The sequence below is a fragment of the Oscarella lobularis genome, chromosome 19 (assembly GCF_947507565.1).
Source record: "Oscarella lobularis chromosome 19, ooOscLobu1.1, whole genome shotgun sequence".
Taxonomy (NCBI): Eukaryota; Metazoa; Porifera; class Homoscleromorpha; order Homosclerophorida; family Oscarellidae; genus Oscarella; species Oscarella lobularis.
This window is the reverse complement of record NC_089193.1, coordinates 1,919,782-1,947,584: the sequence shown is the minus strand read 5'-3', so window position 1 is coordinate 1,947,584 and position 27,803 is coordinate 1,919,782. Positions and strand designations below refer to the sequence as shown.

Sequence of the window (27,803 nt, the reverse complement as noted above, 5' to 3'; positions counted from 1 at the left end):
TTGTAGCGCGCGTTGAGCCTGCACGTAGAAATTCCTAATGGCGACCAATCCTCTTCAAGGATCGTTATCGCAGCCTCTAAGGCTCAATCCGATGTCGACTCAACAAAGCAGTCTAAGCGGGGTTCCTTTGGGATCCCAACTGGCGTCTCAACTGTCTGCACCGCCTGCAACGGCACCACTTCTTCTCGCAACGTCCCAGCTACCAAAATCAACGGCAGTGGGCGGTTCCCTCACTCTCGGAAGCCTCCCCGCGAATCGGGGCCCCCAAATCCAACTCCAAACGAGCACAGCACCACAAGGAGGCCTCAAACTGGGAACAGGAACAGGAGGAGGCCTCCAACTAGGAACAGGAATAGGAGGAGGCCTCAAACTCGGAGGAGGAGGAGGTCTAAGCCTGGGCCAGCAACCAACAAGCACAGGTTATCATAAAAAATAAAAAATAAATTATTATCATGGACAAATTAAAAAAATAATTAATTAATTATAGGTCCAGCGCTTGGACTTTCAAGCGCAAGCTCCGGGGGACTGTCTCTCTCACAGTCTAGTGCTACTACTGCTACTTCTACTGCAGCTACAAGTCTTGGAACTGGATTGAGATTGCAGGCCACAACTGTAGCTACTAGTACTGGTGTCCCTACATTGTCTTCAGGACCAGTTCCACCGTGAGTTGTTTCTTCAATTTATATTGAAAAAATGGAGATAGGAGTTTTAGAGCTGGACCTTCTGGTCCGAAGTTAACGTATAAAAAACTTGAGGATCAAATTAATAAGGTAATAGAAGAAAATTATTTTTTAATTAGTAATTTTTGGGGTAGTGGAGTGTTGAGCTTGAGGAGCAGGAGAGACTGTTCGTAGAGCAGGCGAAACAGATCAATAATTGGGATCAATTATTAATCGGAAATGCAGACAGAATTCTCAAATTAAACGCGGAAGTGGAAGAAATCAAGACGAATCAACAGAGGTATTCTCTCCCTCATTAATTCTTATTTTTCACCTAAAATAATTACTTTGGAGGCTTGAAAATGAGCTGGATTTCATCACAGCTCAGCAGAGCGACTTAGAAGAGGTTCTAGTCTCATTAGAAGACACTATGAAGAACCAGGACGTGTCCAGTTTCGCTCAGCACACCGACCAAGAAAGACAGCGAACGTCCGCGCGAAAACTCCTCAAATACATACATTTATTCAACTTATATTATCTAGCTATCAATTGGCTGAAAGTCTCGACAGCCAGCTCAAACGTATGGGTCAAGATTTGAGGGAAATCGTCGAGCATTTGAACACTCAGTCAGCGGAAAGCGAAAGCAACATGGCACCGGTAAGAAACAGATAACAAAGCGCAATTCGTAGAGGCGAGAGACTCCGACTAGATTCAGGGCATTGCGAAGATACTAAATCTTCATATGGAGTCGCTACAGTGGGTCGATCAAAATGCAGGTAAAGGAAATAGATAGATAGGTAATTTAGGAGATATTAATTCTCCCTTAGCTACTCTAAAGAAAAAAGTAGAAGAGGTGTCTAGAATGAGCGAGGCTCGTCGCAGAGAGCAAGAGAATAGTTTTCGTTTGGTAAAATAGCTCGTAGGCGACCCGTAGCGATTTCTAATCATAGTTCTAGGCGTTCGAATGAGACCAAAGATCGCGTATATAAAGGTAGGTATGATTCGTTGGTTCGAAAACTGCGTGGGGGATGTAATTGATCACACGAGAATAAATTTACAACCGGGTGTGGCCGCCTTCGCTTCGTTTTCGCGAGCCCCAATGGAAACCGTACAAGAAACGAATTCCCATGACGTCGAATCCGGGTCTAAAGAAGAGAAACCCGAAGTTCCACTAGAGGCTTCCGACTCCGCAGAGTGTGGCGCTTTGACGCGAGTTAAACAGGTGACGTTTCGCAGGCAACACAACCCAAAAGAACTGCCTCCTATAACGTCAGGTGAGCGTAGATTGTAGCGCGCGATCTGTAGCAACTCGAATGCGCGCGCGCGTGTATGTAGTGGAGCATTGCTTGAAAGCAATGAAAAATGGTGCCGATTTTGTGAAATTACGAGGGCGCCGCCAGTATCGCAGGTCTTACGCTTTGACTGAAGCAGCGGATTATATCACTTGGTTGCCTACGAGAAAGAAACGCGAAGCGTCTAGAAGTAGGGGGTAGAAAAAAAGTCGAAAAAAAACCCCATTTTTCGATTCCTTAGTTGCCGTGAGAACGATTAGGGAAGTTAGGATTGGTCAGTGCACAGAAACGTTTGCCAAACACAAGAGAAACTTCGAAGCGAGTCGAAGTTTCTCTATAATACACGGGGCCGACTTTGGGTGCCTTGATCTCGTGGCTGAGTCGCCTCAGACAGCCGATACGTGGGTCACAGGACTCAAGTGTCTCATGGACGAAAATTTCGGTGACTAGGCAATCAAAATCCAAAGCCAAATATTTAGAAATTCGATTTATTGTAGCTGAAAAGACGGCCGGTAGTAGGTCACATGATCATTGGGTTCGTAAGCATTTTCAGCAGGCGGATAAAAGTGGGAGGGGATCCGTAAACGAAGTTGAGTTTCTCACTATGGCAAATGCGTTGAATGTCGGTTTATCGCCTACGAAATTAAAAGCCAAATTCAAGGCGAGGAGAGAAAAAATCTCGATTAATTTTTATCTATTCACGTGATAGGAATATGACGTCGATTCGAGCGGGAGATTAGGTTACGATGAATTTGTTCGACTTTATCAGGAACTTTCGACGAGACCAGAAATCTATCACATCCTAATGAGGTTAATTAATTAGATAACGTGCCTATAAATCCACGCGAGTCAAAATTTAGATACTCAAAGAGTTGGGACTTTTTAAGTGCCAAAGAACTTAGAGAATTTCTTTCTATAGATCAAGGGGTAATCATTAGATATGTATATAGAGTTTTTGTTATTGGGGCGCGTCTAGATGACCCACGTTTCAGTCAAAGATTGCGAGGAAATTATCCAAGAGTTTGAACCCGCCGAAGAGCGGAAAGAAAAGCGCGAGCTTTCCGTCGACGGTATCCGAATGCACAGACACGCGTTCCTTCGCTCACTCGCACGCGCGCAGGGTTCACCCACTTTTTACTGAGCAGAAAATTGAGAATATTGAACCCTAGTCACCGCGAAATGTACCAAGACATGAATCAACCTCTAAGTCACTACTACATCGCTTCGTCTCACAATACGTAATAGATACATCTTCATTACTTCTCCACCGAACGTTTCTGCGTAAAGATATTTGACTGGTGATCAGTTAAAGAGCAGTTCTAGCGTGGAAATGTACGTTAGAGCGTTGAAAATGGGTTGTCGTTGCGTTGAGTGTAAGCAGAGCCTATTATCGAGATATTTTGAAAACCCTTTTAAAAAATATTTAGTGGATTGTTGGGACGGTGACGACGAGCCGGAAATTTATCACGGACGCACTCTAACTAGTCACATATTGTTTAGAGACGTCATTGAGGCTATTAATGAGTCTGCCTTTGCGACGTCTGAGTATGTCCTAATTCTTTTTTTTATTTTTTTGGAGAGATGGTCTTGTAGTTACCCGGTTATTCTCTCTCTGGAGAATCACTGTAGCATTCCAATGCAACAAAAAATGGCTCACTATATGAAGGAGATTCTTGGAGGTGGTAATTCTGTGAAAAATTTCTCAACTTACTTAGGGTTTTTATAGAGAAACTGTACTCTGCATTGCCTGATCCGTCGATTCTACCATCTCCTGAGAGTCTGAGGGGAAAATTTCTTATCAAAGTCAATTAAAAAGAGACTTTGTTCGGTTGGATTTTTTAGCAGACGTGTTCTAGGGTAAAAAGTTGGCACCTGAAGTCGCAGATGACGCGGAAGTGTCGTCGGATGAAGACGAAGAAGAGCAAGGATCGGATGGAGATGAAACTGATGGAAAAAAGAAGGTACAGGGGGAAACGTCATACATAGAAAATAGCGTAGATGTATAGAAGAAAAAGGCTAAGCTAGCAAAGGAGCTATCAGACCTCGTTTCCTACGTACAAAGCGTGCACTTCGAGTCGTTTTCTATTTCTTCTAAATTCGGTGGGCTAGCAGATAACATTTTAATTGAAATTTTGAGCGTTTTTGCCCCAAGGCAAGACGTATCAAATGTCGTCGTTTTCGGAGAATAAAATGCTCTCGCTTTCGTCCTCGAGTTCATCGGAATTTATTGACTACAATAAGCGTCAGTTGAGCCGAATTTATCCGGCTGGAAATCGCTTTACGTCGAGCAATTACAATCCCCAAACGGCATGGAACGTGGGATGCCAAATAGGTAAAGAAAATGGGGAGAAATCAAAGCAAATAATCGGGTTTTCTCAGTTGCTTTGAATTATCAAACTGACGGCGAAGAAATGGACTTGAATAACGGTCGCTTTCAAATTAACGGCGCCTGTGGCTACGTTCTCAAACCCGAGATATTGCGAACGCGTACGTAAAGACATTGATTATTATGTTCTTCCAGCTTAGGAGGTTTTTTTCTAGCGTTTTCTTACGTCGTTTTCGACCAAGGCGATGTGATTCCAGGTGTACTGCCTATGCTAATGAAAATCAAAGTCCGCGCTCTTTAGAAATAAATTAATAATTATAAATTTTCCTATAGGTTATTAGTGGGCAGCGGCTTCCTAAGCCTCCTGATTCCGGTGCAAAAGGAGAGGTAAGACACCCGGGTTTGTCTCATATTAGACTCATTTCTCCAAGGTTATTGATCCCTTTGTTGTGATCGACGTGCACGGGATAGGCGAAGACAATTATCGCGGCAAAACGAAGGCGTGTACGAACAACGGTAAGACTTGGAATCGCTCTCCAATCAAAGCCCTTAATTAATAAATATCCCCCAAGGTTTCAATCCCGTTTGGAGCGAAACCTTTCAGTATTTTTTAAAATTTCCCGACGTCGCCATACTTCGCTTTTCCGTTCTCGACGACGATTTCGTCGGAGATGATTTTATTGGGCAGTTTTGTCTGCCAGTGTCAAGCATACAAACGGGTACGCTTAGCTGTTAGATAAGAGACTTGGGGAGAATTGTGTGCTAGGCTATAGACACGTTCCTCTCCTATCTAAGAAGGGAGACCCTTTGCCTGGGGCAACGATTTTTGTTCACGTCGAGTTTGAGACGGCTGTGTCGCAAGAGGTGAGCTATGGATAATTATATCTTTGTTTTAATTAATTAAATTGAAGAAGGAGTGCTTGTTTGACATGAATGCCTTTGCCAAGTCCGTTTCAAAAGTATGTTTTATTTATTTTACTTCATTTTTGATTGATTTTTTTAGTTCAAAATGAGACCCATTGGGATTCCGGATATGGACGCCGTATTTCAAGTGATAAGCGAACTCAATAATCGAGTCCTAGATTATCCTATTTATCAGACATTCCCGGAGACTCTGAAAAAATCCTCCCTCGTCAAAATCAATTTTCACGTGGCTATCGAAGAGTTCAAAGTAATTGCACACTATTTAGACCGCTTTTTTACTAGACTTCCTTCTCGCAGAAATCGTGCGGCTTTACGTCGTCTGCTACCTTGTATGAAGCAGTCAAAGCTTGCACGATTCAAGCTCATAGAAGTGGAATCAAAATGGAAGAACTTTTGACAGAAGAAAACGAGGTAGAGCCACGATATTAATTAATTAATTAATTAATTAATTAACAGCGAGAAAAAAATTCCTATCTTTGCACAGAAACTAGTAGTAGTCTCATCTGTAAAGAGTAGAGCAAACCACGACTTTCAGCAAGTTTTGTCTAAACTCGAAAAAGTAGGAATGATACTATCCATAGAAATTAGTCCGTAAGCTAGGATTTCTTTGTGAAGATGCTGTCGTGCTGCCAGGACGTTCTTTCTAAGACTGACGCGTTTGTTGAGAAGGTAGGGGATACGGTCTAGATTCTTTAGTTTTTCTCTTATTTACTGCATTACAGATGATGGAAATTTATCAGGCCGGAGAGAAAGTATGTGTCTAGGTTAGAAAAACCGTGCATTGAGTCGGAGTTTCAGATAAATTTGCCTGAGAAATTGCGTGACCTCCAAGAAAAATCAGCTGTCAAAGTACCATATAAATAAATCTAAGTAATTAATAATACAATCCATAATCGTTGTGTAGGCGAAAGCGGATTTCCTCTCGAATCTTCAAACAGTCAAAGGCTACGCCCATCTGTCTCGTCTCTCCAAAGACGAAGCCGCTTGGAACCTAAGAACGCTAACCGCATGACCACGTGACCTCATCGTGTACGATGTAATCAAGTTGCGAGAAGAATGCAGATCATTTGCGTTCCACGGGGCTGTAAGGGGACCGTTCACCGATGCATCGTTCTTTACCACGCAAATCTGCGACGAACGGCTCGTCGGCGAAGCCGACGCGCGCTATCTATCGAGGTAGGGACAACGCGTACACGTAGCTCTCAAACGATCGCCGTTTCGTTGTTTTATCCAGTGGAGGATTGCATCGGTTCCATGCAAAATGGAACAGACATCATCAAAGTGAAATCGCGTCGCGATTATCGTCGCCGATACTTCTTGAACGACGACGCTTCGTTCGTCTATTGGGAACCGACGAGTAAATCGAAAGACGATGCGAGAAGTAAGAGAAAGAGCGAGATTCCTTAGTTACATCATGGTTGCGGTCCGCCCCCCCTCACAACTTCCGTGTACGTGTCCAAAAATGTTTTCTTTAGTTAATATGACGTCGATTAAAGAGGTTCGACGTGGCCAGAACACCGAGTCGTTTGTAGCGAATGGAAACAAACACGACGAAGCGCGAAGTTTCTCTCTTATCTACGGTGACGACTATAAGAGCTTGGACTTGGTTGCTGCATCGGACGAAGAGGCAAACGTGTGGATTCTCGGTCTCGGTTACGTGCTGGACGAAAATTTCGGTAAATAAAAATCAATAATAATTAGTACTAATTAGTATTGATTTTTTATAGGGAGTCGTTCTACTGAGATGAAGCAGCAGATGCGCGATCGCTGGCTCACGAAAACGTTTCAGGATGCCGATAAGGATGACAGTGGGACGTTGGATGAAGGAGAACTCATTGCACTCGCTCAGCAATTGAATATTGGTCTTCCCACGAATAAGATCAAGGAGAAATTCAAGGTGACATGATAAAATAATTTATTTTTATTAATTAATTAATTATTATGTAGGAATATGATACCGATCATGGGGATGATTCCAAGGGAAAGCTCGATATCAATGAGTTCTCCTCATTGTTCAAGGAACTTTCTACGCGACCTGAAATCTATCATTTGCTTATGAGGTATATAGAGGATTAATACCGTTTATTTTAATTATTTTGCTTTAGGTATTCAGCATCACGTGAATTTCTTCGTCCCAAGGAATTGAAGGCGTTTCTCGAAACAGAGCAAGAGGTCACTAGAAAAAATCAATAATTAATAATTAATACATTATTCATTTCAGGAAAAGAGTGTATCTATTGAAGAGTGCGAAAAATTGATTGCCACGTATGAGCCTTCACCAGAAGGGCGAGAAAATTTTATCTTGAGCGTCGACGGTGAGAAAATAATCAAAATCAAATTTCATTTTAAAAATAAATTTGTTTCAGGCTTTAATCAGTTTCTTCTTGGAGTCGAATCGTTGATTCTGGATCATCGTCATCGTCCCGTCTTTCAGGACATGTCTCAACCGCTCTCTCATTATTTCATAGCCTCTTCACACAACACGTAGTCTAATAAATATTTGTTTAATGATTTTTAATTCTTTTTCTTAGGTATCTCATGGAGGATCAGCTCAAGGGACCATCGAGTGTTGAGATGTATATTCGAGCTCTAAGAAAAGGCTGTCGCTGCGTCGAACGTATAGGACTATTCCTTTATTGATTTATTGATTTATTTAGCTTTTTAGTGGACTGCTGGGATGGCGATGAAGAGCCGGAGATTTATCATGGTTACACGCTGACTAGCCACATTCTTTTCAAGGACGTCATTGCCGCTGTGAAAGAGCACGCTTTCGCTACGTCCGAATATTCCGTCATTTTATCTCTGGAAAATCACTGCAGTGTTCCCATGCAACGAAAAATGGCCGAACATCTCACGACAATACTGGGAGGCGAGTTGAGATACAATTAAAATTATTATTATTAAATATATGGTTTTTTGAGTCGAGATACAATTAAAATTATTATTATTATTAAATATATGGTTTTTTCTGTAGATATGCTTTGGGTTCCTGAAGATGTTAATGTTGATTTTTTGCCTTCTCCTGATTTGCTCAAAGGCAAAGTTCTCATCAAGGTACGGCACTTAGAATCGCTCATCTGTCGTCTCACTAGTTTTTCGCGTCGCTTCAGGGAAAGAAATTGAAGCCGGAGACGGAAGCCGGAACGGACGACGATGAGGACGACGGAGGCGACGTAACGGACGAAGACGAAGCGGCTGAAGTGAAAAACGGAGACGCAGTGTCTCCAACAAACGAAACGCAGCAAAAGAACGAAAACGGCGTCGAACAAAAAAGAAAAGTAAAACGAACATAATACTAATTATTTATTTATTGAATTTTATATAGCAAAGTACTTTGACGCCACCAAAGACAATCAAATTGGCGAAAAGTCTATCGAGACTAGTAACAAATCATGCTGTTCACTTTGTTTCCTTTGAAAAGTCGGCGACTACAGGCACGCTCTTATAAATCCTTACTGTCTTTGCTCTAATTCTTTCTCTTCCCCCAGGGAAACCCTATCATATGTCGTCGTTTGGGGAGAGCAAAACGTTGAAGTTAGTCTCGTCGAGTGGACACCACTTCATCAACTATAACAAGCGTCAATTGAGTCGCATTTATCCCGCGGGATCGCGTATCACGTCAAGCAACTATAATCCCCAGACGGCGTGGAACGTGGGCTGTCAGATAGGCAAGAGAAAGACAGAGAAAATATCCCTATAAAAGACTTAATCTTTATTTTTAGTTGCTTTGAATTATCAGACTCCTGGTGAGCAAATGGATATCAATGACGGTCGCTTTCAGATTAACGGAAAGAGTGGCTATGTTCTAAAGCCGGAAGTATTTCGATCAGGCAAAATTGAATAAATTGCCAGGACAACCCTAATTAAAATATTTCAGAGATTTCCGTGGTTAATGTCAACAGCAAAGCTCCCATACCTGGAGTGACTCCATGTCTATTGAAGCTCAAAGTGAGCCAATAAAATTTATTTAAGAATGAATTTATTTTTTGATTAGATTATCAGTGGACAGGCGTTTCCTAAACCGGACGGTTCAGGACCCAAAGGAGAGGTAAATTCGCTTATGAAAACGTTTAATTACATAATTTTTATTGTTATTAAGATTATTGATCCCTATGTTGTTATTGATATTCACGGCATTCCACACGACAACTATCATAAGAAGACGAAAACGATCGACGACAATGGTACATATATATAACGAATTAAAAAAATTATTGCGAATATTTCTTGAGGATTTAATCCGGTTTGGGACGAATCGTTTCGCTTTCTTCTGAAATTCCCCGACGTTGCCATGGTGAGATTTACCGTTTTCGACGAAGACACTCTTGGCGACGATTTCATTGGCCAATTCAGTCTACCCTTCACATCTCTCGCCACAGGGACATTGATGAGAATGCGGGATATCACATAAAATAAGATACTTTGTCTCTACAGGGTACAGACACATTCCATTGCTGTCGAAATCCGGAGAGCGGCTTGCTGGTTCTACGGTGTTTGTTCACGTTGGGAAAGAGCCTGCCTATTCTCTCAAGGTACGTCGAAATATTTGACATTAAAATTGGGGTTTTGAAGGGTTGTGTATTTAGAAAAATACGTTGACTCGTTTGCTGTCATTTGGGAGAAAGTCTCAGGTAAAATTCCCGGCGTGCAAAGTATCTGGGTTTCGATTTCAATTGTGTTTTCAGACGGGAAAACCTCAGAAACTTTATTGCGAATCATTGGACAAGTTGTTTCAGGTAAAACTGGCTACATTAATTAATTAATTAATTAATTGATTGATTGATTATAGAGTGTGACCGATGACTCCCTTCAGTCGACGAGTCTCAGGAGAAATTTCGAAAAATTCGTGGAAAAATTCAAGGTGAGGAAGGAGCCAAGCGTTTCCCTATCTTGAGTTGTTGATTAGCGCTTGGTTGGGTGCTCTCCTTCCGCTTCTATGGCCCACGCCGTCTCGTTATTCGCTTCTAAAATGAAAGCCAAGTCTATTGACTTTCGTTTCACAAAGCAAGCTAATGTATTGATTGCACACTCGCATGACGTTTTGCTACGATACGTGTACCTGTATAGGAGCTTACACTGACGCATCAAGTCCAAGAGGGGGAGGTGGTTCCCGAGACAACACTGAGGGTCATGCAAGCCTTTGAAGAAGTACGATTATTATTGGTGTATTTTTGACGTAAGGTGCTAGGCAATGAATTAGGTTCTTCGTGCTATGGAAAATTTGGCCAAGAAGAGCGACGAAATTGTTAAGAAAGTCAGCCTATTATAAGCAGATGTTTCTTTATTCTATGTATGTCGTTTTGCAGCTGATGGATGCCTATGAAGCGGGAGCGAAAAAATACGTACGATCATTTTATAAACATAGGCAACTAATTAAAATGAGTTCTGCAGCCAACTCTCAATGAGGAGCTCAGCAGGGCTGAATTGAAGGGGAAAAAATTAGAAAGGGTTTGAGAGCTATAGAAGGAGACTGACACAGTGTGCATTGATTTTTTTGCAGGCTCGCGATTCGTTTGCTTTGAATATGCAGATGATTAAGGGACAGGCCGATCAGCTGTCCTCATCAAAGGATTCGGCTCTTTATGAAATGCATCAGGTTAGAGATACGATGAGGGGTTTCTGTTAATTAATTCAGCGACTCTTTCTTTTTCTCCCCAGATCATCGATGCCGCGTCTTCCGCTGGCGTTGAAATCAAATTTGACTTTTAGATTACCACTTTTGTTGAGTCTTGTCTGTTTTACTGTCCACGGAAAGTCTACGCGTGCACTGGAAGTTCTCATTAGAGGTGAGGGTGTAGCAAGGGCGCGTGCGTCCGGCATGCATATCCGGCTAGCAACACTCATCCTGAGTCTCTTAGCGCGCGTTTCGCTCGGAAGTCATCGCGTCTTACGTTCGATAACAGCGATCATCCGTTGAAGGGATGCTCTCGGCGAAGGAAAACTAATCGCTTCGAGTCTTCCGATTGCAGCCCCTTCTCCTCCTCGACGCAGGACGTCGAAAGAACGAATCCAGATTGCCAAACTTCCGCATCCCTTCGAAAAGGAGCCCCAGTCCCTCATCGATCATCATTAATCGCTCGCAGCGCACACCTAAGACGTCAAACGTCGTGCAAATGAGCGAAAGAAGACCTCCCAGACCCGCCCTCCCCGACGAATCCCCTCCCCCACCTCGACCTCCTCCGCCGTCCGCCGAAAACGGCAACACGCGAAAACCATCGGCGAAATTCTACGTCGAAAGACCCCCGGATGTCCCGCCGCTTCCCGTCGAAACGACCGCGCCCACGCAAAAGAAACTAATCAGAATTCACACATCAAAAGGACCGCCGCCGGCACGCAAAGTTCCCGAACGACCGCCGCCGTCGCGACCACCGCCCACGCGTCCAGAACAACCGCCACGCCCACCGCCGTCGAGACCGGCTCCGCCGCGAGTTGAAATCAATTCGCCGGAACGTTCTATTTCGCCGCTGAGGAGTAAATCGATTCACGGGCGAACGCCGACGCCGCCGCGTCAGCAGCCGTCGCCGCAACCCGGAAATAATGAGGATTTTTATAAACGCCGGAGTGCGAGCGTTCGTGTGCCAAGTAGCGTTGATAAACGAGCAATGTTGCGTTCTTCGAGCTCGCCACCGCCTCCGCCTTCTGTTTCTTCTCCTCCTCCGACTTCTTCTGGGTCTGGGGAACAGTCTCCAAAGCCAGCAGGTAAATAAATCTTTAATTTTAATCTTATATGTATATGGATTTATTTGGGTTGGGTTTTTAGCTTGTGATGACGTTGAGAAGTCGCCTAAAATGGGCAGGAAGTCGACTATGCGACGTGTGATGGGTTTCCTGGGAAAAAAGCATCCAGATCGAAACGCTTTGTCAGAAAGTGCCGCGTCAGATTTAGGTGAAAAATACATGCAAATCAAAATATTCACTATAAAAAATTCTTAGTTTCGGATGGGAGTCCAGCTCCAGATGAAGATGGCCCGGATAATCGAGGTGAAAAGAAAACGAAAAGATTCGGGTTTTCGCTCAAAGTGAAGAAGGAGAAAAAACCGGTTTCACTTCGTTCAGCATCTCACGCCATAATGGCAGTCTCCAGAGGTAAACTCACCTATTGATTTAATAATTAATAATCTCTATTTTTAGCTCAACCAAGAGCGCAATCGGAACAGGAGGTTATAGAATTAATTATGTATTTTTTCGTATTGATTTTTTTGTAGGAGGATGGCGCTTTGTCTCGACTCGTTGCTCAATGTTTGGGCTATCTAAATCGACCTCACATTCTCAAGGAAGAAGGGCTTTTTAGAATATCCGGGGACGTGGCACAGATCAATGAACTCAAAGCGAAATTTATAGCAGGTAAAATTAAAAATAATTCGACGACGTATTTTTTGTTGACTTTTTCTCTTGAGGTCATGACGTCAATTTGAATGAAGTCCTGGATCCCAATACGGTCACGGGTCTTCTGAAGCAATATTTCAAATATTTGAGAAAACCAATTGTAGCACTTGGAGCGCCACAAAAGACCATCATGGAAGCAGTCAGACAAAAAGACGTAAGTCAATAAAAATACATACATATATACATACATATATGCATGTATAGGCGGATGGAGTTAAGAGTGTTCTTGCACAAGTGCCAATAGAAAGATACTCAAGCTTACAGATTATGATAGAAATTTTTTCCAAGGTAAATATCATACATACAGCACTCTAATAAAATTTTTTATGTTTGTATAAGGTTGCAGAGTATTCGGAGGAGAATAAAATGAGCAGCGACAATTTGGCTCTCTCCTGCGGCATGTCGCTTTTCAATAACATGTCAGCGAACAATTCAAAGGATCTTCTTCGTTATTTGATTGATAACAAGGAGCAAATATTTACCTAGAGGTAGGCGAAGATGCAACAAGTCGTTTTTTTAGTAAGTATAGCTTTCTAATAAACTGTAAAATTATTTGGTAGCCTGTGCCTGCAAACCCGTATGTTCTGTATCCCGGTTCCCGGACGCGATTTTTTCGTCTTGCGAAATGACGTCGAAAATGAAGCGAAAAAGCGCTCGAAGGAGTCTCAAGTTTGAAAGTAAGAACAAAAGAAGGATCGCGTAGTGAAAAAGACTATGGGGAGCCCTCTTTAGACCTCGCGAACACCACGTGCGCCTTCGATCGTCATTCTCGTTCATCGACAAGCCGTTCAAGCTAGTTGTCTGCTTAAAAATCACCCCGAGGCAAGCAAGACAGGTAAGACAAACGATCGCAACTTGAAGGGAGCCCCAAAAGAAAGTGAAACGTCTCCTCGCCCCGCCCCCAATTTTTCGAACCCGTTTTCGCTCCAAGTTGAGTAGCCAGTGTCGATCTTAAAACGCGGAGTGTCTAGGACAAAGAGTATCTATCACTTAAGACTGTTAGATAGGAAATCGGACCATGAGCTATAGTTCACAGTTTTGATCAAATTTCATTTCATAGAATTACCCACACTAACTGTCTGACCCCGTAGAAATGTTAAACTAGGGAACTGCGATAGATCTAGGACGTTTATTCGAGAATCGGTGAGGTAGAGATTTTAGGCAACCGTGAACTATAGTTCATGGTTTTTGGTCAAAAACCCTATCTCTCAGAACTTCTAAGTTTCTATGTCAAACGATAGAGCCGAAGTACCTAGTTAGTTTCACGGTCTCAAATTTTTCTACTGCACCAAATATGTTGCTTTTTTGAGAGGCGTGGCTGATCTTAGTGTGACCGGAAGCGGGTCTTTTTTTCGTGTGAAATTCGATCCGTACGAACTTTTTGACCTTGTAGGGTTGTTCTACTGATAAAATAGAGTAGATCTAGCGCGTTTATTTAGAAATCCGCGAGTTGAGATTTTTAAGCAACCGTGAACTATAGTCCATGGTTTTTGGTCATTTTGGTGACCTCTCCGATTCCTAAGATTTCTTTATAAAACAATGGGGATGGGTTGCCTGTTTGACCTCGCGACACCAAGAGGACCTCACACCTCAAATTTTGGCTGAAATCAGCATTTTTTGTAGATGCCTATATCAATACATGGATCAATTCCCTCCTCCTCCACGGCGTTCCTCAAATCATTCAAGGTAAATAAGACAGTAGATTTGAGTGCACTGGTTTCAATTTGAATTTTAGTTCTCTCCTCTCCCCAACGGATCAACCAATCCGACGATATTAGATGCAGAAAGAAGAAGATGTAGACGAAGACATCACCCTGGGGACTTGGGTTAAAGTCTCCCTCCTTGTGGGCTGGAGGTTAATCAGCGCCTCCCCTGTGGACTTGGGTTAAAGTTCACCCTGGGGACTTGGGCAAAGTCTCCCTCCTTGTGGGCTGGAGGTTAATGCGCTCTCCCCTGGGGACTTGGGTTAAAGTCTCCCTCCTTGGTGGCTGGAGGTTAATGTGCCTACCCCCTGTGGACTTGGGTTAAAGTTCACTGTGGGGACTGCAGTCTCAGTCTCACCGCTTGGCCTCCTAGGGGGGTCAAGTGGCAGCGCAGGAGCGACGGCCCAAGAAAGGAGGAGGAGGAGGAGGAAGAAGGAGGAGGGGAAGAGGACTTTCTATTTTAATTGTTACATACGGGATATTTCGAATAAAATTTTGAACATAGCTTCGCCTTTATTGAAAATACACGCTCGCGCGACCTACTACGCAGTCTACTCGCGTTCCCTTGGAGACTTGCGCACTGCGAGTGCACGCAAGCTACCCTAAGCTAAAGCGCGCGGCCTTTGTCTCCATACCCTGGAGATCAAAGGCTTCTACTGTACTGCGAATTTCATGCATTAAAATTTTCATGCACTAAAAAAACGCGCGCGAAGACGTTCTCTTGCCACCTTGAACACTTCAGTTCGCAGAAAAGACTAAAACAAAACAGAAAAGAGCCTACTTCAGTTAGAAGGAACGTAAGGGGGGCCCCCTCCTCTCGTTGCAAGACGAGTCTGTATAACTTACCTGAAATAGCGATTCTTCGTCCAGCGTGCTTATAAACGACGCAGAGGTGCCGCTGTTGCTGCTGCTGCCTTTTCGCCGCCGCCGCCACGCGCCAGGCGAAGAAAAGAGCGCTAAAAAGACGAGATAGAGTAGGTTTCACTCGCGCGCATGCCATTGGAGGATTCGCACAAGGAAAAAAACGAACGGGCGAGAGAGGATCAGCTCGAAAATCTATCGAGGGGCCCCCTCGCCGCGAAATCGCGCGCTGGGCGGATAAACCGAACGCCAATCAATTCAAACGAAAGAAACTCACCGATACGACGCGATCAAATCGGCAGGAACTTGGCCTACGGCGCTCCAAACGTCGAACGCTTTCTTGCAGCCACGCCGTTATCCGGGAATGCCAATATACGATGACGCAATAAAGCATACTGTGAATCAATTGGATAAATCGCAATCACGTGGTAGCGAGTCCAAAAAAACGCTCTCTCGGGTCTCCGTCCCCTACTTTCCATGATGAGAAGCGTGCGACGACTTGTGCGGAACAATGGTGACAGGAACACTGGAATGATGAAGCGTGTAAGTGCTCACACTGCCCAGAAGCGTTCTCCTCACAACATTTAGACCACGTGACCCCATCACTATGGCATCCACGTGATGATCGTGTGCCGCGTGGCAAATGCACTCGCCTGGCGATCCGGAAACAACAAGACTCTTATAGTGTACCTAGAATAAGATTTCAAAAAAATTGATTTTTTATTTTTTGGAGAAGGGGTCTTACGCCGTGTGAAAGACAAATTGATTCGTACTGCTTGACCGTTTTCTGAGCGGCGTCCAATGCGTCTTGCAATTTTTTCTGCCACACCTCATAGGGAATATTGACTAGAGAAAAAAAATCAAGAAATCAATAATCCATAAAAAACTTTTCTCTTACATTTGAACTTTGTAAGCGAAAAGTTGATGCTCGGAAGATGCGGCGTCGTGTAGACGTGCGTCAGATAGCAGGAATCCGATTGACGCCACATGTTGCGAATGTACCCTGATAAAATCCCGGATATCACACGTTTCCTCTTCCTTTTTTCCTATAGTACGCGCGCGTACACATCATCGCATCTTGTCCGCATTCGCTTCCGTCGATTGCAACGAGAATCTTTCGTCCGGCCGCTCGAATTGGAACGGGCGAGTTGCTGTGACGCACTCCGACGCCCAGCGAAGACGAACGCCATCGTGCAGGCGCCATAAGCGCCGCATCTGCAGTCGCCGTCGAGACGCTTACATCGTCGGCGGACGACTCCGCTTTCTTCTCCGCAGTCGTGGCGTCGGTCATCCGGGGAAGTCTAACTAACAGCCGCGCTCCCGTATATCAATTAGTGATAATATAACACCTGCCATACAATAATATAAGTGATTTTCTCACAATCAATAGTTGAACCGTCAAAGTGAAAATTGTGAAGGATCAAGAAGACCGGCCAACTGAACAGCATCCACGGTCGCCGGACCATCTAAAATAATTTTTAATTTATAAATAAATTAATATAGAAAATTAAAAAACTTACTCAGTGCAAAGTAGACATCTTTTCCAATCTCCGCTCTAGCGCTTTCGATGGCATGCTTGACGGCAAAGAGCGACGAACAAGACATGCACATAGGCGGCTCTCCTACAGCTAAAAAAAGCCTCTAATGCTAATCCTTATACAGTCAATATCTATTACCTTTGGAGCCCAAAATTCCCGAAGGATTCGGCGCATCTTTCAGAAACGTGATTCTGAAATCACAGGGAATATCTTTTGACGACGGTGGAGTGTAATTCTACAGACGGAACCAGTCAAAAAGATCAACTATATATTTTTTGACTTACCCAAGTATTTTTCGTAAGAAGTTGCCCCGTAGTCGAATCTCGCACGAAACGCTCCGTATGCCAATAGCCGATTCCCATGACGAAAGCTCCCTGAGCTTGTCCGACGTCAATTTCAGGATTTATACTTTTTAATAAATAAATAATTAATTAATTAATTAGTTAAAAGCCCTTTTTTCTTTCTCTTACCTCTCCCCGCAGTCGTAGAGCACGTCGGAGCGAACGATCTCGTGCTCGCCCGTCAAAATGTCCAATTCCACTTCAGTGCACGTGACGCCGTACGAACAATAATTAAACGGATTCTTCGACGTCATTTCCACCCTAGATAATTCCCCAAATATTTACCCAATATATCATATATGTGATTTACCATCCTTTTGCCGCTAAATCGACTCCAGATGTGTAGCATTCGTTGACAATATCCGGCCACGTCGCCGCCGCCTTCATTTGATCTCGCACGGGTTTGATTCTCGCGTTCAAAGTATCACAGGCATTCAAAACAGCCTATAGGAAAAAAATAGACTTTTAATAAATAAATAAATAATTCTCACAGCGCAGACGAGCTCCGTTGCGACGCTACCACCAGTTGCCTTGTCTAAAATTATTCGAAATTCGCTTGATTGATTGCAACAAAGCCGGACGTTACGTACTATTTGGACCAATGAAGGAGCTCGCCGCTTTGACTTTGATAAGGCTCAAGTCATCGATTCCGAGAGAATACGCTGCGACTTGAGCAACCTAAAAATATATATAAGATTTAATTATATATATTTAATTTTTACTTTTGTGTTGAGTCCTTGTCCCATTTCGACGCTTCCACTTGCAATAGACACGGATCCGTCGCCAGCGTAGATAGAAATAAGGCAATGAAAGGGATTCCCTTTCCAGCCGATCCCATACTTGAGAGGAACAACAGATAAGCCACGTTTCTTCCAACGATTCGCCTTAATTAATTAAAAAACGAATTTTAGACCCCCCACTTCCCCGTTCCCCTATCCGCATACTTCATTGAATGTTTCCACGGCTTTCAAACGAGATACGAAATCGCAGGCAGTCATCAATTGGAGCCAGAGGGACGATAGACTGCAATAGGGAAGCGGCTGACCGTACGGCGTCACTTGACCCTTTTTGTACAAGTTTGCAAAGCGGACAACTTCCGGAGACCTGTTTAGAGTCTTAGCAACGTGTTCCATCATGCTTTCCATGATAAAAGTCGCAGCCAGAGCCCCTGGGAACCGAATTAAATTATAAAATATTAGGATTAATGTTTACCTGGTGCTCTGCACGCCGTGTTGCTTGCTGTGTGCGTTTTGCACGCTTTGGAGTAGACTTTCCAGTGGGGACAATAGTAGGCTGAATAATCAAGGTTATTTTTTAATTACCTACGTGTATCTCTATGACTACCGTTGTCGAAAAACTTGTCAAAAGCGAACAAATATTGGCAATTTTCGGAGAACCCCGTATCGGCGTACGCCGTCATAATAATGGCATTCAAAACACCATTATCATCACAACCAATCTATAAATTTTACCTAATAATATATCCAATTAATTGATTAATTAATTAACCTGATATTTGACCAAATAACTAGCACGACCCCCAACCATTTGCATATTCGAATCAATATCCATGACAACTCTGACGGGTCTAACAGAAGACACAAAAACGCCCAATCAGACCCACCCTCATAACTACAATGGCTTAAACTCTAATAAAGCCACATACACTGTACTTACTAGACTCCCCCACTGTATCGGTTTGGTACAGCAGAGTCCATGCTACAGTGAGTACATACGTAAGCGTGATATTTACTTCGTAACGATACCTCTTGACTACGGATGCAGCCAACGCTGCCCCACATGCAATGTGCTGCGCATTGTGCAGCTTTCCCCCGTAACCGCCGCCGAGACGTTTAACAGAGACATTCACTCTTTTAAAAAATTAATAAATAAATTTATTTATTTATTATTTCTTAGGGTACCTGTTCTCCGTGATGCCGAGCATTTGAGCCACGGCGCGTTGACAGTGATCGATGTATTGCGTCGAAGATACGACGTCCAAGCCGTCTTCAGTTGGAACAGCCAAGCATCTCTATCTCATACGTTCTAACAAGCACGTGATTATTTCTTTATTTACCTGCGTTTCCATGTAGAAATGGTATTGGGGTCCGCACGAAATTTCACCGGAGATTTGATGCTTCGAAGTTTTGTACGCGTCTAACGCGCTTTCAATGAAAAAAATCGAGATTTAATTTATGTATTTATTACCGTCGGGATCGCCGCTTCCCCATACAAGTGGCGCCGCCTTTTCCCTATCCGGAAACACCATACCAGCCTCAATAGAGTCGTCAATCGTCAAAACGGGTGTTCCAAGTGACGTGTATTTCGCAGTGACGGCTCTAGCGGCGGCGTCGGCGGCGTTTTGACTCTCGGCTATCACCAAGGCGAATGGCTGCCCGGAAAATTCAACAGTCGATCCAACGGGAACCAAGAGCTAAGAAAAAAATCAAAATATAATATTAATAATTAATTGGACTTGCTGGTTCGGGGACGTGAGGTTCTCTGACGTCACGTGGACGCCAGTTGTTGGAGCCATTTGAAGGAACGTCGGTCGAAGAGAGAATTTTCACCACACCGGGTATTTTCTTCAATTAAATTAAATTTACGTCACGAATAAATAGTATTGGGAAAATTCGATATACCGATGCCGCTTCCGTGTCGATTGACACCAAAGTTGAATTAGCCTAAAAACATTAAATAAAAAATATTAAATTAGACAACGTAGCTCTTGTACCTGAGTCGAAAGAACAAAGGCTCCGTGCAGCTCATTGGGATACGCAGGCATATCATTCATATATTGAGCTTCCCCTGACGCCTAAACAAACACCATTAAATTATAAAATTATTTATTTATTTATTACTTGGAGTGTGGCTGTCATTTTTGTCATTGGCTCTGTTAGCGGATATTTCGTCTTGTCACTGTCATACGTCTCGACGCCCGAACTAATTGGCCTCTCAATGGACCCGGAAGCGGATTGAACCCTCGCCGAAACCCCGTCTCCAAGAACAGACAAATAGAACTGTACAAAAACGCCTATATATTTGCTCTGGGCCCCTCCCCCCTCTCTAAACAAACTTTGTAAAAAAGCGACAAGGTGAGATTTTTGTAGTAAGCGACGCTAGCGCCGGAACCGCTCTGACCAATAGGCTTCACTTCCGAAGAAAGACAACTTAGAGCACCTGAAAAAAATTCACATAATCAATAGCAAAAATCTAATGATTTACTCACCCTTGAGAGTATCCGGACTCGCCAAGTCCTTCCCAACCAAATACGACTGCGTGGAAGTCGCTTCAAACTTAAAAATTAAATAAATAAATATATGAATTAGAGTAGATCAAATTTTAGTTACAGTATGTGGTCCAATTCCGCCGTAAACGATGCTGATTTCCTTTCCGGCGATTGTCGTTCCTGCTGTACTTAGAGCCAATCGAAAGCCAGCGTTCACAAAAGCATGAGTGTTCTGATGTCTCGACATGATTTTGTACGTCTCAAAACACTCGTTGGAATCGCCGTAGGGAATCACCATGGAAACAATCACCTTAGAAACCAATTCCACATGAAAAAAATCCGATTAATTAATTCTTACTTTGTCCGACATATCAAGTTGAAGAAACCCAGCTACGTCATAAGATTTCGACCCAGAGCTATCAGCTAAGAAAAGAGGATTAAATAAATAAATAATTATTTGTGTGACGTCACCTATGTTGAGGCTGACTCCAGCTGCTTGCATAATGGTCATGACGTCCGACGGAAAGTCACTATGATAGTAAGAAAGCATCAGATTTCCGGCCCAAGTGGCCATCTATGTACACATGGCACTAATTAGTCTCTTAAATTCCCGGAGGAGACAAAGATCCATACGTTTCTCACTGGAAAATTAGCAATCTAATTAAACAAAATTACTTATAAGAGATCAACTATTTGATTGGTTATGCCTTTTGCACGTGATCTGCTAATTTGAGTAGTTTCTTGCCATCCGACGCTTCCCCGTACATTGTCAGAGTTTGAATCAAAGCGGACAGCGTAACGGCAGCGCCCACAGTCAACAGACCCTTTTCACACTACAAAACCATTTCAAATAATCTAATAAAAATTATTACGTAATATATAACTAACGGATATCACGTGAAGATCCGCTATGCCAGTCAATGAGATATAGACAGCAGAAGGGTCCTCAAATTTTATAACCCCTTGATATGATTATTAATTTCTTAATTTTTAATGATTTTTAGGGTTACCTTTTCCTGTGTCTCCTGCGATGAGTCGAACGGATCCAGACTCCTTGTATTTGCCCAAGAGAAGAAGACAGTCTTGAAGTGACGTCGGACTATACCATAAGGAACCATCAGACTGCAAAGTCTGTCTAATATCTAGCTTTTTCTTGAGACACACATGACTACACCCATCGCAAGCTCCGCCACACGACGGCACTTTATCAATATCCTAATGTACAGATAATTAATTAAGATTATAAGTATTTGATTTTTTGTTTCTACTTCAATATCCAAAGGTCTGGCGTCCGTAGCAAACGTCATCATAGCATCGAGAATAGATCTATATCCTAATACGTTTCCTATTACTAATGGTTCCTCGTTGGGGGGCCCCCTCCTCTCCTTACCCGTGCATCTACATATGTTGCCATCAAACCGATCTTCCACCTCCTTTCGTGTCGGCTTGGGATTCGTTTTCAAGAGGCTATACATTGACATGACCATGCCTGGAGAGCAAAAGCCACATTGGCTGCCATTATGCTCAGCCAATCTTTCCTGAATAGGATGGAAACCGCTTAGAGAACTAGGGGAAGAAGAAAAAGAGATAGAGGCAGTGAGAAACTCCAACGTACCTCCCCAATCCTTCCGTTGTGGTAATAGAACAGCCATCAGCCAACAAAAGGGGAAAGAGACACTGGAGAAAACAAGATTCTTTATACATTGTTAATTATTATTATCTAATTCAATTAATCGAAGAGGACAACGTCAATCGTTATCTAATTCGATTAGTCAAAGAGAAACACAATGTTCTTTATTAATAACGTTAATTAGTTAAGATAACCCGGAAGCGGGCCACTTTATCGACGCCTATTACCGAATTCGCGGCGAAAACTGCCCCGCCGCGCTCGATTGTAACGACACAGGCGCCGCATCCGCCTTCGCCGCACATGAACTTGGTCCCTTTCAAATCGGGCTGATTTGCGATCCAATCGCCGAGCGACAGCGATCGATCGATATTCGAAATCGCGTAATCGAATCCATTCACGTTGAACGACACGACGTCGACGGGCTTCGGTGGCGCGATCGCTTCTGCGACTGCGACGCGCGCGCGCGCGCGAAAGCGAACGGGGTGAAGACACTGGGCGCAGTTGCCTTTGTAAATTCCCGGTCGAAGATCGGTCAATTGAGCTGGTTTGAGTCTGGAAACGCGATCGGCGTTTTCTACGATCGTTTTTGTGCGATCGTAGGCTTACCTTGCGTTGCACGAAGGGCACGATAGCGGAGCGGCGTTTTCGCTCATCACTCTGGTGGTATGTTATGCTCGCGAGCCACGTGTACACTGCAAGGGGACACTTTTTGGGAACTCCTGTTAGTAGGCGTGGCTACTTCCGGACACGCTCGCGTTCTCCGTCAACTCTCTTTAGTCGCACCTGTTTTGCTTTTCGAATGTGTTTGTTCGTCTAAGAGACGCTTCGCGGTTTTCCTCGACAATTTTTTAGAGGTGGGCGGTGTGTAGGAATTCGTAGGAGTAGCCCCCTTCCATCTTTGTGACCAGTTTCCGGTTTCTCGTAGCGCACGTGTGCACGCGTGCACGTGTACTGTAGCACAAAAAATCACTCAATACAAAAGACGCGACACCAAAAACCAAAGCAAAGTCAAAATAGTTAAGCTGCTCCGATTTTTTAGAGCAAAATACCTGTGTCTGTCTTTCCTACTGCCACAAAGTCGGCGGAAAATCGTTGACTTCTCCCTGTTCTGTGACTGGGGCCCCATTCATCGAATACGTTATCCGTATTCGCATCCGAAGGGGTTGTCTTTGTGGATTGGCCACTTGAATGACCTGGGAAACGCTCCCGGAGCCGGACGGGGGTACCACATTGCCGGAGGGCGGTTGAATATTCAACTGAAAAGACTACGCACGCGCACGCTAGAAAACCTCTTCCCCGGATGCGACCCGCGTTAGTTACCTTAGGAACGGCTACTTGAAAGACAAAGTCGGTCATCGTAATTGGCAAGGCGTTGGTCGCTTCCGTGTTGACGTTGATAATATTGCTGGGGTTGTTGGCGACTTTTTCGAAAGAGAAGACGATTTTTAGCCCATTTTTTTCAAACGCCGTGACGGGCGGAAACCCGGCTAAAAAATTAATATTAATATTTGTTTTTATAACCTCAAATTTCGTTTTCTTACCCGCCGAAGGCTGAGGAACACCGCCCAAGAGATCAGACAAGCCACCAACACTCGGAGCTGGAGCCAAAAAAAACTCGACGATATTTTAATTATATGTTTATATAGTTACCCGGATTAGATACGCCTATTCCGCCGAGAATGTCGAGTAAATCTCCTCCAGGCTGACTAGCAGCTGGCTGGGGCTGTGCAGGCGCTTGAGGCTCGGAATCTCCAAGCAAATCAAGCAAACTAGGCTAGAAAAAGAGCTAGGAGGTGAAAAATCACGTGATATGCATGCAGCTGGGTCTACTTCCGCCTGTGCGGGCATCTGCTGAACTTGAGGAGCTACGGGAGCTGCTGGCTGTTCACTAGTAGCATCATCTAAAAAAACATTAATACTAATTGGAGTGGAGAGAAATGAGGACGCACTCGTTTCCACGTTCTCGTCAATCTCACTTCCCGCGATGACGCTCTTCACTTCAGGCAAAGGCATGCGTTCGAGCAGACCATTTCTACATACGGGAAATATGACCAAATAAAATGAAGACGAATGAGAGTGCGCCTATTTAATCTACCCCTTAGCGCGCGCGCGCTCCGCTCCCAGAGCGTCATCAAATACGTCTAATTACAGGGTTCTGCCGAGAATTTTTTCAGTGTGGGAAGAAGGTCTGGAAAATTGTCCAAGACACTTTTATGAATCGTCTAAGGCAAAATTGTTTGGACCATTTTCAAAACTGTCTTGGACCATATTTAAAACCATTTTAAAAATTGTTTTGAACGTTCGAACGGGAAGAAGGCAAAGGCATAGGGAGAAGGCAAAGGCATAGGAGAAGGCAAAAGGCATAGGAGAAGGCAAAAGGCATAGGGAAAAGGCAAAAAGAATAGGGAGAAGGCAAAGGGCATAGGGAAAAGGCAAAAGGCAAAGGGAGAAGGCAAAAAGAATAGGGAAAAGGCAAAAGGCATAGGAGAAGGCAAAAGGCATAGAGAGAAGGCAAAAGGCATAGGGAGAAGGCAAAAAGAATAGGGAGAAGGCAAAAGGCATAGGGAAAAGGCAAAAGGCATAGGGAGAAGGCAAAAGGCATAGGGAGAAGGCAAAAGGCATAGGGAGAAGGCAAAAGGCATAGGGAAAAGGGAAAAGGCATAGGGAGAAGGCAAAAGGCATAGGGAAAAGGCAAAAGGCATAGGGAGAAGGCAAAAGGCATAGGGAGAAGGCAAAGGGCATAGGGAAAAGGCAAAAGGCATAGGGAGAAGGCAAACGGCATAACGTTTTAGTAGTGTATGGGTCGGCGATAGGCGAGTGAGGGTCGGGGCCGACCCATGCCGACCCACGTGGGCAGAACCCTGTAATTAATTAATTAATACTGTCACGTGACGTATCCTACCTCATGTGGCTATAGGCGGTGAATAGTTTGCTGTATTCCACGGATCGTTGCTGAAGTTCAACGTCCATACTTTCGCCATATTGCTCGATTATACTTTTAATTCGACTGGGGAGATTTTTAAAAAGCGTTGAGTGAGTGAGGGAGGGTCTTGGGTGTTTGTAGCTGAAAAACTTACTCGTTTGTTTCGGAAAATCGCGCGCTCAATTTCATGACGGCGGTCAAGGCGAAGTTTTGCGTGACCAATGTCGAGTGGGGGCTCTTTAGGACGGCTTCGAGAATGTCCAGCACTTCCGTCTCGTTCACCTAGAAAATTAATTAATTTTTACCCTCGCTGTTAAATAATTCTGCTGCCCCACTTCAATGGGCTCGTCTTCAGTCGAGGATTCGCTAAGCAAAACGTCCCCATACTCGCCGATACACCAGACTCCAATGCGCACCAATGATTGCTACAAAACCGCAGATTAATCTTAATTAATTATTTAAAAATACTATGACGTCAGAATTAATAATGCTCTTGTTCTATGTAACGTCAGAATTAGTAATGACGTCATCACACATCACCGTTATTTAATTAATTAGCTATTGCTCTAATTAGTAATGTACGTCATATAAAGAACCTTATGACGTCATTACAGACTATTGCTAATAAAAATTATACTCTATGTGTCATGTGACTCTACAAGATATGATTATTGACTAAGATATGACGTCATTACCGATTATTGCCAATAAAAATTATTATCTATATCTCTACCTGACTTATGTCGTCTCTCAGGACAACAAATAGTTGCTGTGTGACGTAGGCGTGTATAGATGTCATTCCAGCAAAGAGATGAATGAGGCCGGGCACAAGTTGATCATCCACGTAATTCCCAGCCTATGAAAAATAGAAGGGGATGGGGTCACGTGTTTGCTAAAGAAAAGATTTCGCAGCTGATTCACTTTCACTAGAACTTTCAATATCGTGTCCACGTGCCAACGCTGATTAGGAGCATACCTCAAAACGAAAAATTCAAATTTAAGAACACATATTCATATGAGGAATTACTTCTCCGCGGTGAGAATGAGATTGGATGCAATGTACGACTTGAATTCCGTATCAGCCGTATCAAGAAAATCCAAAATTTCTTTAGTGAGAGACCGGACATTGCCAGTACTGATAAGAGCAAAGCAAAGTTCCATAGCTCTCCTAAGATAACCCAGGGAATACATTATTATTTATTATTTATTATTTATAAATCTTATTTATTTCTTTATGTTCTATACCTTCGGATTGAAATATCCGGGTCTTTCAGGCAATCAACGACAGTTCCGCGATGACGTTGAACGGCGTTGTGGTCGGCGTGAGCCGTTCTCAGAAGAGTATTCAAAGCAACATATCTAAAATAAAATAAAATAAAAATTATTGATTTTTCAAAAAAAGGAGAATGGAGTCTCCTTACCTTATGTTCTTGTCTGTGTTGAGCAAAAAACGACCGAGGATATTGACTGCCAACACCTAAGGAAACATATCCAAATTAATCGGTTATTGATTATTGATTTTTTCTCTTACTCTGAGTCCACTTTCTGAATTGATATCCATTATTGTCAAGACGACTTCATACAGAATGGAATTCCCCACGTTTTTGCTTGTCTCAGTATTAGTAGCAACCTGAAAATAAATAAATAAAAAATCTCAAATCAAAATTTTAAAAAATTTACTTGAGCCAAAATGTCATTCATAGCGTCGCTCGTTTCCGGATCGCCACGTCCAAGCGCTCTCAACAAACGAAGAATTTTGACCTTATAAGGAAAACATATACATAAAGAATTAGATACATTTCCTTATAAAAAAAAGAAAACCTGAAGAAAAGGATCACTGATTCCGCTGACGTCATAATCCGGCGAGTATCCGGATAACGTCAGACTTTTCAAAGCTTTGACAAGACTTCCAACTTGCTAATTTTTCAAAAAAATTAATCAATAATATCAATTAATCAATATTAATAAAGAACCTTTCTGAAATGGGAAACGGATTCAGGGCTGATTCTACAGACTTCCGTCACCAAAACGACGCCGGATAACATAACACCTACACAATAAATATTAATTATATATAATTTTCTAATTAAATTTGGCTCACCGTGGTTTTTCTCATTGAGCAAAGATCGCGTGAGTGGCACAAAAGAGTCGATCAAATCCGGGACTTTATTGATCATGCGCGCGGCACACAAAGCCGCCTAATTAAATAAATAAATAAATAAATAAATAATCGGTTATTTCATTTTGTACCTTCTTTTTGATGTGAGAATTTGAAGATTTGAGCAATTTTTCGACTTCAGTCACCACATCCCGGCACATTTCCTGCGAACAAATGCTTCCAAGTGTACACAAAGCCAAACCGACGATATATTGCGACTCGTGATTCAAATCACTAAAAATCAATAATTAAATAACCGATAACCCCCCCGGACGAAACGACGACTCTCCGACTTCTTGAGGGAATTCGTAACGAGTAGATGAACGTCTTGACGCTCATCAAGCAATAGCATAGCGCCCAAATACCCGATTCTTTTATCAGTAAATCGCGGCGAAGCGACGAGCTTTAGACACTCGAGCTACGGCGAAAAACGTTCCCTAGGCTCCCCCCCGACTCCTATCGAGTTCGTACCTGGCCGAAATGAGCTGGATAACCGAGCATGTGGATGTAGAGAAGCTTCGCGACGTTTCGACATCGATATTCGTTGTCTTCTTCCTTGAAAACCGTTCGAATTTGAGCGCATTCGCGCGTTACGACGTCGCGTTCGTCTTGCGCTGTTTTCGTCGCGCGAATCGCTTTTATCAGGTCGCGTAGCTTCGTCGGCGCCGGCATCGTCTCGCGTTACCTCGAAAGGGGCCCCGGCTGGAAATCTACGTATAGGAGAATGTGGATTTGCTCTTCGAGCGTCGTAGAGCTCCCCCGTAGACGTACTGTGTCCTCTCGGCTTCGAAACGTGGAGAAACAACGCCTTTGAGACGTAGAACCGGGACACC

At 43.4% G+C, this 27,803-nt stretch overlaps 7 protein-coding genes across 9 annotated transcripts; 4 read left to right on the top strand and 3 right to left on the bottom strand.

Moving 5' to 3' along the window:
* Positions 1 to 14: 14 nt before the first annotated feature.
* LOC136198420 (nuclear pore glycoprotein p62-like) lies at positions 15 to 1,724 on the top strand. The gene is made up of 9 exons (XM_065988355.1): positions 15 to 419; positions 488 to 662; positions 713 to 770; positions 815 to 960; positions 1,014 to 1,148; positions 1,202 to 1,316; positions 1,369 to 1,435; positions 1,487 to 1,566; positions 1,616 to 1,724. The coding sequence occupies exons 1-9, from the start codon at positions 38 to 40 to the stop codon at positions 1,625 to 1,627; spliced, it is 1,170 nt and encodes a 389-aa protein (XP_065844427.1). The 5' UTR covers positions 15 to 37; the 3' UTR covers positions 1,628 to 1,724.
* Positions 1,624 to 6,278, top strand: LOC136198417 (1-phosphatidylinositol 4,5-bisphosphate phosphodiesterase zeta-1-like). Of its 2 annotated transcripts, none has more exons than XM_065988352.1 (30): positions 1,624 to 1,933; positions 1,995 to 2,141; positions 2,193 to 2,393; positions 2,449 to 2,612; positions 2,661 to 2,761; positions 2,812 to 2,878; positions 2,928 to 3,021; positions 3,072 to 3,189; positions 3,239 to 3,324; positions 3,379 to 3,496; positions 3,545 to 3,630; positions 3,678 to 3,754; positions 3,808 to 3,912; positions 3,958 to 4,051; positions 4,104 to 4,283; positions 4,331 to 4,438; positions 4,493 to 4,563; positions 4,611 to 4,664; positions 4,709 to 4,793; positions 4,850 to 4,996; positions 5,044 to 5,141; positions 5,192 to 5,236; positions 5,281 to 5,328; positions 5,377 to 5,448; positions 5,499 to 5,612; positions 5,686 to 5,760; positions 5,817 to 5,870; positions 5,924 to 5,953; positions 6,000 to 6,050; positions 6,106 to 6,278. In XM_065988352.1, exons 1-30 carry the CDS (start codon positions 1,624 to 1,626, stop codon positions 6,211 to 6,213), a joined length of 3,108 nt encoding a protein of 1,035 aa, XP_065844424.1. In that variant the 3' UTR covers positions 6,214 to 6,278. The 2 variants fall into 2 exon arrangements, with proteins under 2 accessions (XP_065844424.1, XP_065844423.1); XM_065988351.1 differs by having other exon boundaries at positions 5,189 to 5,236.
* LOC136198418 (inactive phospholipase C-like protein 2) lies at positions 6,168 to 10,974 on the top strand. The gene is made up of 30 exons (XM_065988353.1): positions 6,168 to 6,377; positions 6,436 to 6,582; positions 6,677 to 6,877; positions 6,929 to 7,098; positions 7,149 to 7,261; positions 7,307 to 7,373; positions 7,423 to 7,516; positions 7,568 to 7,685; positions 7,733 to 7,818; positions 7,867 to 8,070; positions 8,176 to 8,255; positions 8,312 to 8,479; positions 8,527 to 8,635; positions 8,690 to 8,869; positions 8,924 to 9,031; positions 9,079 to 9,149; positions 9,196 to 9,249; positions 9,301 to 9,385; positions 9,434 to 9,582; positions 9,638 to 9,733; positions 9,788 to 9,832; positions 9,887 to 9,937; positions 9,991 to 10,062; positions 10,108 to 10,215; positions 10,269 to 10,349; positions 10,402 to 10,455; positions 10,508 to 10,543; positions 10,593 to 10,649; positions 10,702 to 10,797; positions 10,860 to 10,974. Exons 1-30 carry the CDS (start codon positions 6,305 to 6,307, stop codon positions 10,908 to 10,910), a joined length of 3,024 nt encoding a protein of 1,007 aa, XP_065844425.1. The 5' UTR covers positions 6,168 to 6,304; the 3' UTR covers positions 10,911 to 10,974.
* LOC136198419 (uncharacterized) lies at positions 10,917 to 13,146 on the top strand. The gene is made up of 9 exons (XM_065988354.1): positions 10,917 to 10,987; positions 11,060 to 11,900; positions 11,962 to 12,087; positions 12,135 to 12,287; positions 12,333 to 12,361; positions 12,407 to 12,545; positions 12,599 to 12,741; positions 12,792 to 12,875; positions 12,927 to 13,146. The coding sequence occupies exons 2-9, from the start codon at positions 11,315 to 11,317 to the stop codon at positions 13,071 to 13,073; spliced, it is 1,407 nt and encodes a 468-aa protein (XP_065844426.1). The 5' UTR covers positions 10,917 to 10,987; positions 11,060 to 11,314; the 3' UTR covers positions 13,074 to 13,146.
* Positions 13,147 to 15,537: 2,391 nt separating this feature from the next.
* On the bottom strand, positions 15,538 to 16,457 carry LOC136198416 (universal stress protein YxiE-like). Its single transcript, XM_065988350.1, has 4 exons — positions 16,217 to 16,457; positions 16,050 to 16,154; positions 15,897 to 15,997; positions 15,538 to 15,841 (listed from the first exon to the last, which is right to left on the bottom strand). The coding sequence occupies exons 1-4, from the start codon at positions 16,440 to 16,442 to the stop codon at positions 15,620 to 15,622; spliced, it is 654 nt and encodes a 217-aa protein (XP_065844422.1). The 5' UTR covers positions 16,443 to 16,457; the 3' UTR covers positions 15,538 to 15,619.
* A 12-nt stretch (positions 16,458 to 16,469) lies between these two features.
* Positions 16,470 to 22,802, bottom strand: LOC136198412 (xanthine dehydrogenase/oxidase-like). Of its 2 annotated transcripts, XM_065988345.1 has the most exons (36): positions 22,673 to 22,802; positions 22,496 to 22,594; positions 22,117 to 22,441; positions 21,875 to 21,936; positions 21,650 to 21,825; positions 21,528 to 21,592; positions 21,270 to 21,474; positions 21,148 to 21,221; positions 20,967 to 21,092; positions 20,893 to 20,916; positions 20,731 to 20,833; positions 20,618 to 20,682; positions 20,381 to 20,569; positions 20,260 to 20,326; positions 20,107 to 20,210; positions 19,892 to 20,050; positions 19,765 to 19,845; positions 19,673 to 19,714; positions 19,511 to 19,615; positions 19,239 to 19,464; positions 19,108 to 19,187; positions 18,953 to 19,062; positions 18,797 to 18,901; positions 18,540 to 18,618; positions 18,375 to 18,489; positions 18,243 to 18,323; positions 17,975 to 18,198; positions 17,753 to 17,914; positions 17,621 to 17,708; positions 17,522 to 17,565; positions 17,341 to 17,474; positions 17,160 to 17,291; positions 16,974 to 17,097; positions 16,828 to 16,924; positions 16,672 to 16,779; positions 16,470 to 16,617 (listed from the first exon to the last, which is right to left on the bottom strand). In XM_065988345.1, exons 2-36 carry the CDS (start codon positions 22,540 to 22,542, stop codon positions 16,550 to 16,552), a joined length of 3,996 nt encoding a protein of 1,331 aa, XP_065844417.1. In that variant the 5' UTR covers positions 22,543 to 22,594; positions 22,673 to 22,802; the 3' UTR covers positions 16,470 to 16,549. The 2 variants fall into 2 exon arrangements, with proteins under 2 accessions (XP_065844417.1, XP_065844418.1); XM_065988346.1 differs by lacking the exons at positions 21,875 to 21,936; positions 22,117 to 22,441; positions 22,496 to 22,594; positions 22,673 to 22,802 and having other exon boundaries at positions 21,270 to 21,358; positions 21,424 to 21,474; positions 21,650 to 21,726.
* Positions 22,803 to 22,838: 36 nt separating this feature from the next.
* On the bottom strand, positions 22,839 to 27,802 carry LOC136198413 (AP-1 complex subunit gamma-1-like). The gene is made up of 23 exons (XM_065988347.1): positions 27,742 to 27,802; positions 27,442 to 27,680; positions 27,264 to 27,388; positions 27,063 to 27,204; positions 26,914 to 27,010; positions 26,786 to 26,862; positions 26,634 to 26,729; positions 26,493 to 26,573; positions 26,344 to 26,442; positions 26,234 to 26,289; positions 26,058 to 26,171; positions 25,840 to 25,980; positions 25,734 to 25,788; positions 25,546 to 25,668; positions 25,148 to 25,237; positions 24,967 to 25,094; positions 24,792 to 24,896; positions 23,839 to 23,921; positions 23,720 to 23,790; positions 23,540 to 23,663; positions 23,431 to 23,487; positions 23,210 to 23,376; positions 22,839 to 23,154 (listed from the first exon to the last, which is right to left on the bottom strand). The coding sequence occupies exons 2-23, from the start codon at positions 27,640 to 27,642 to the stop codon at positions 22,954 to 22,956; spliced, it is 2,433 nt and encodes an 810-aa protein (XP_065844419.1). The 5' UTR covers positions 27,643 to 27,680; positions 27,742 to 27,802; the 3' UTR covers positions 22,839 to 22,953.
* Position 27,803: the final 1 nt, after the last annotated feature.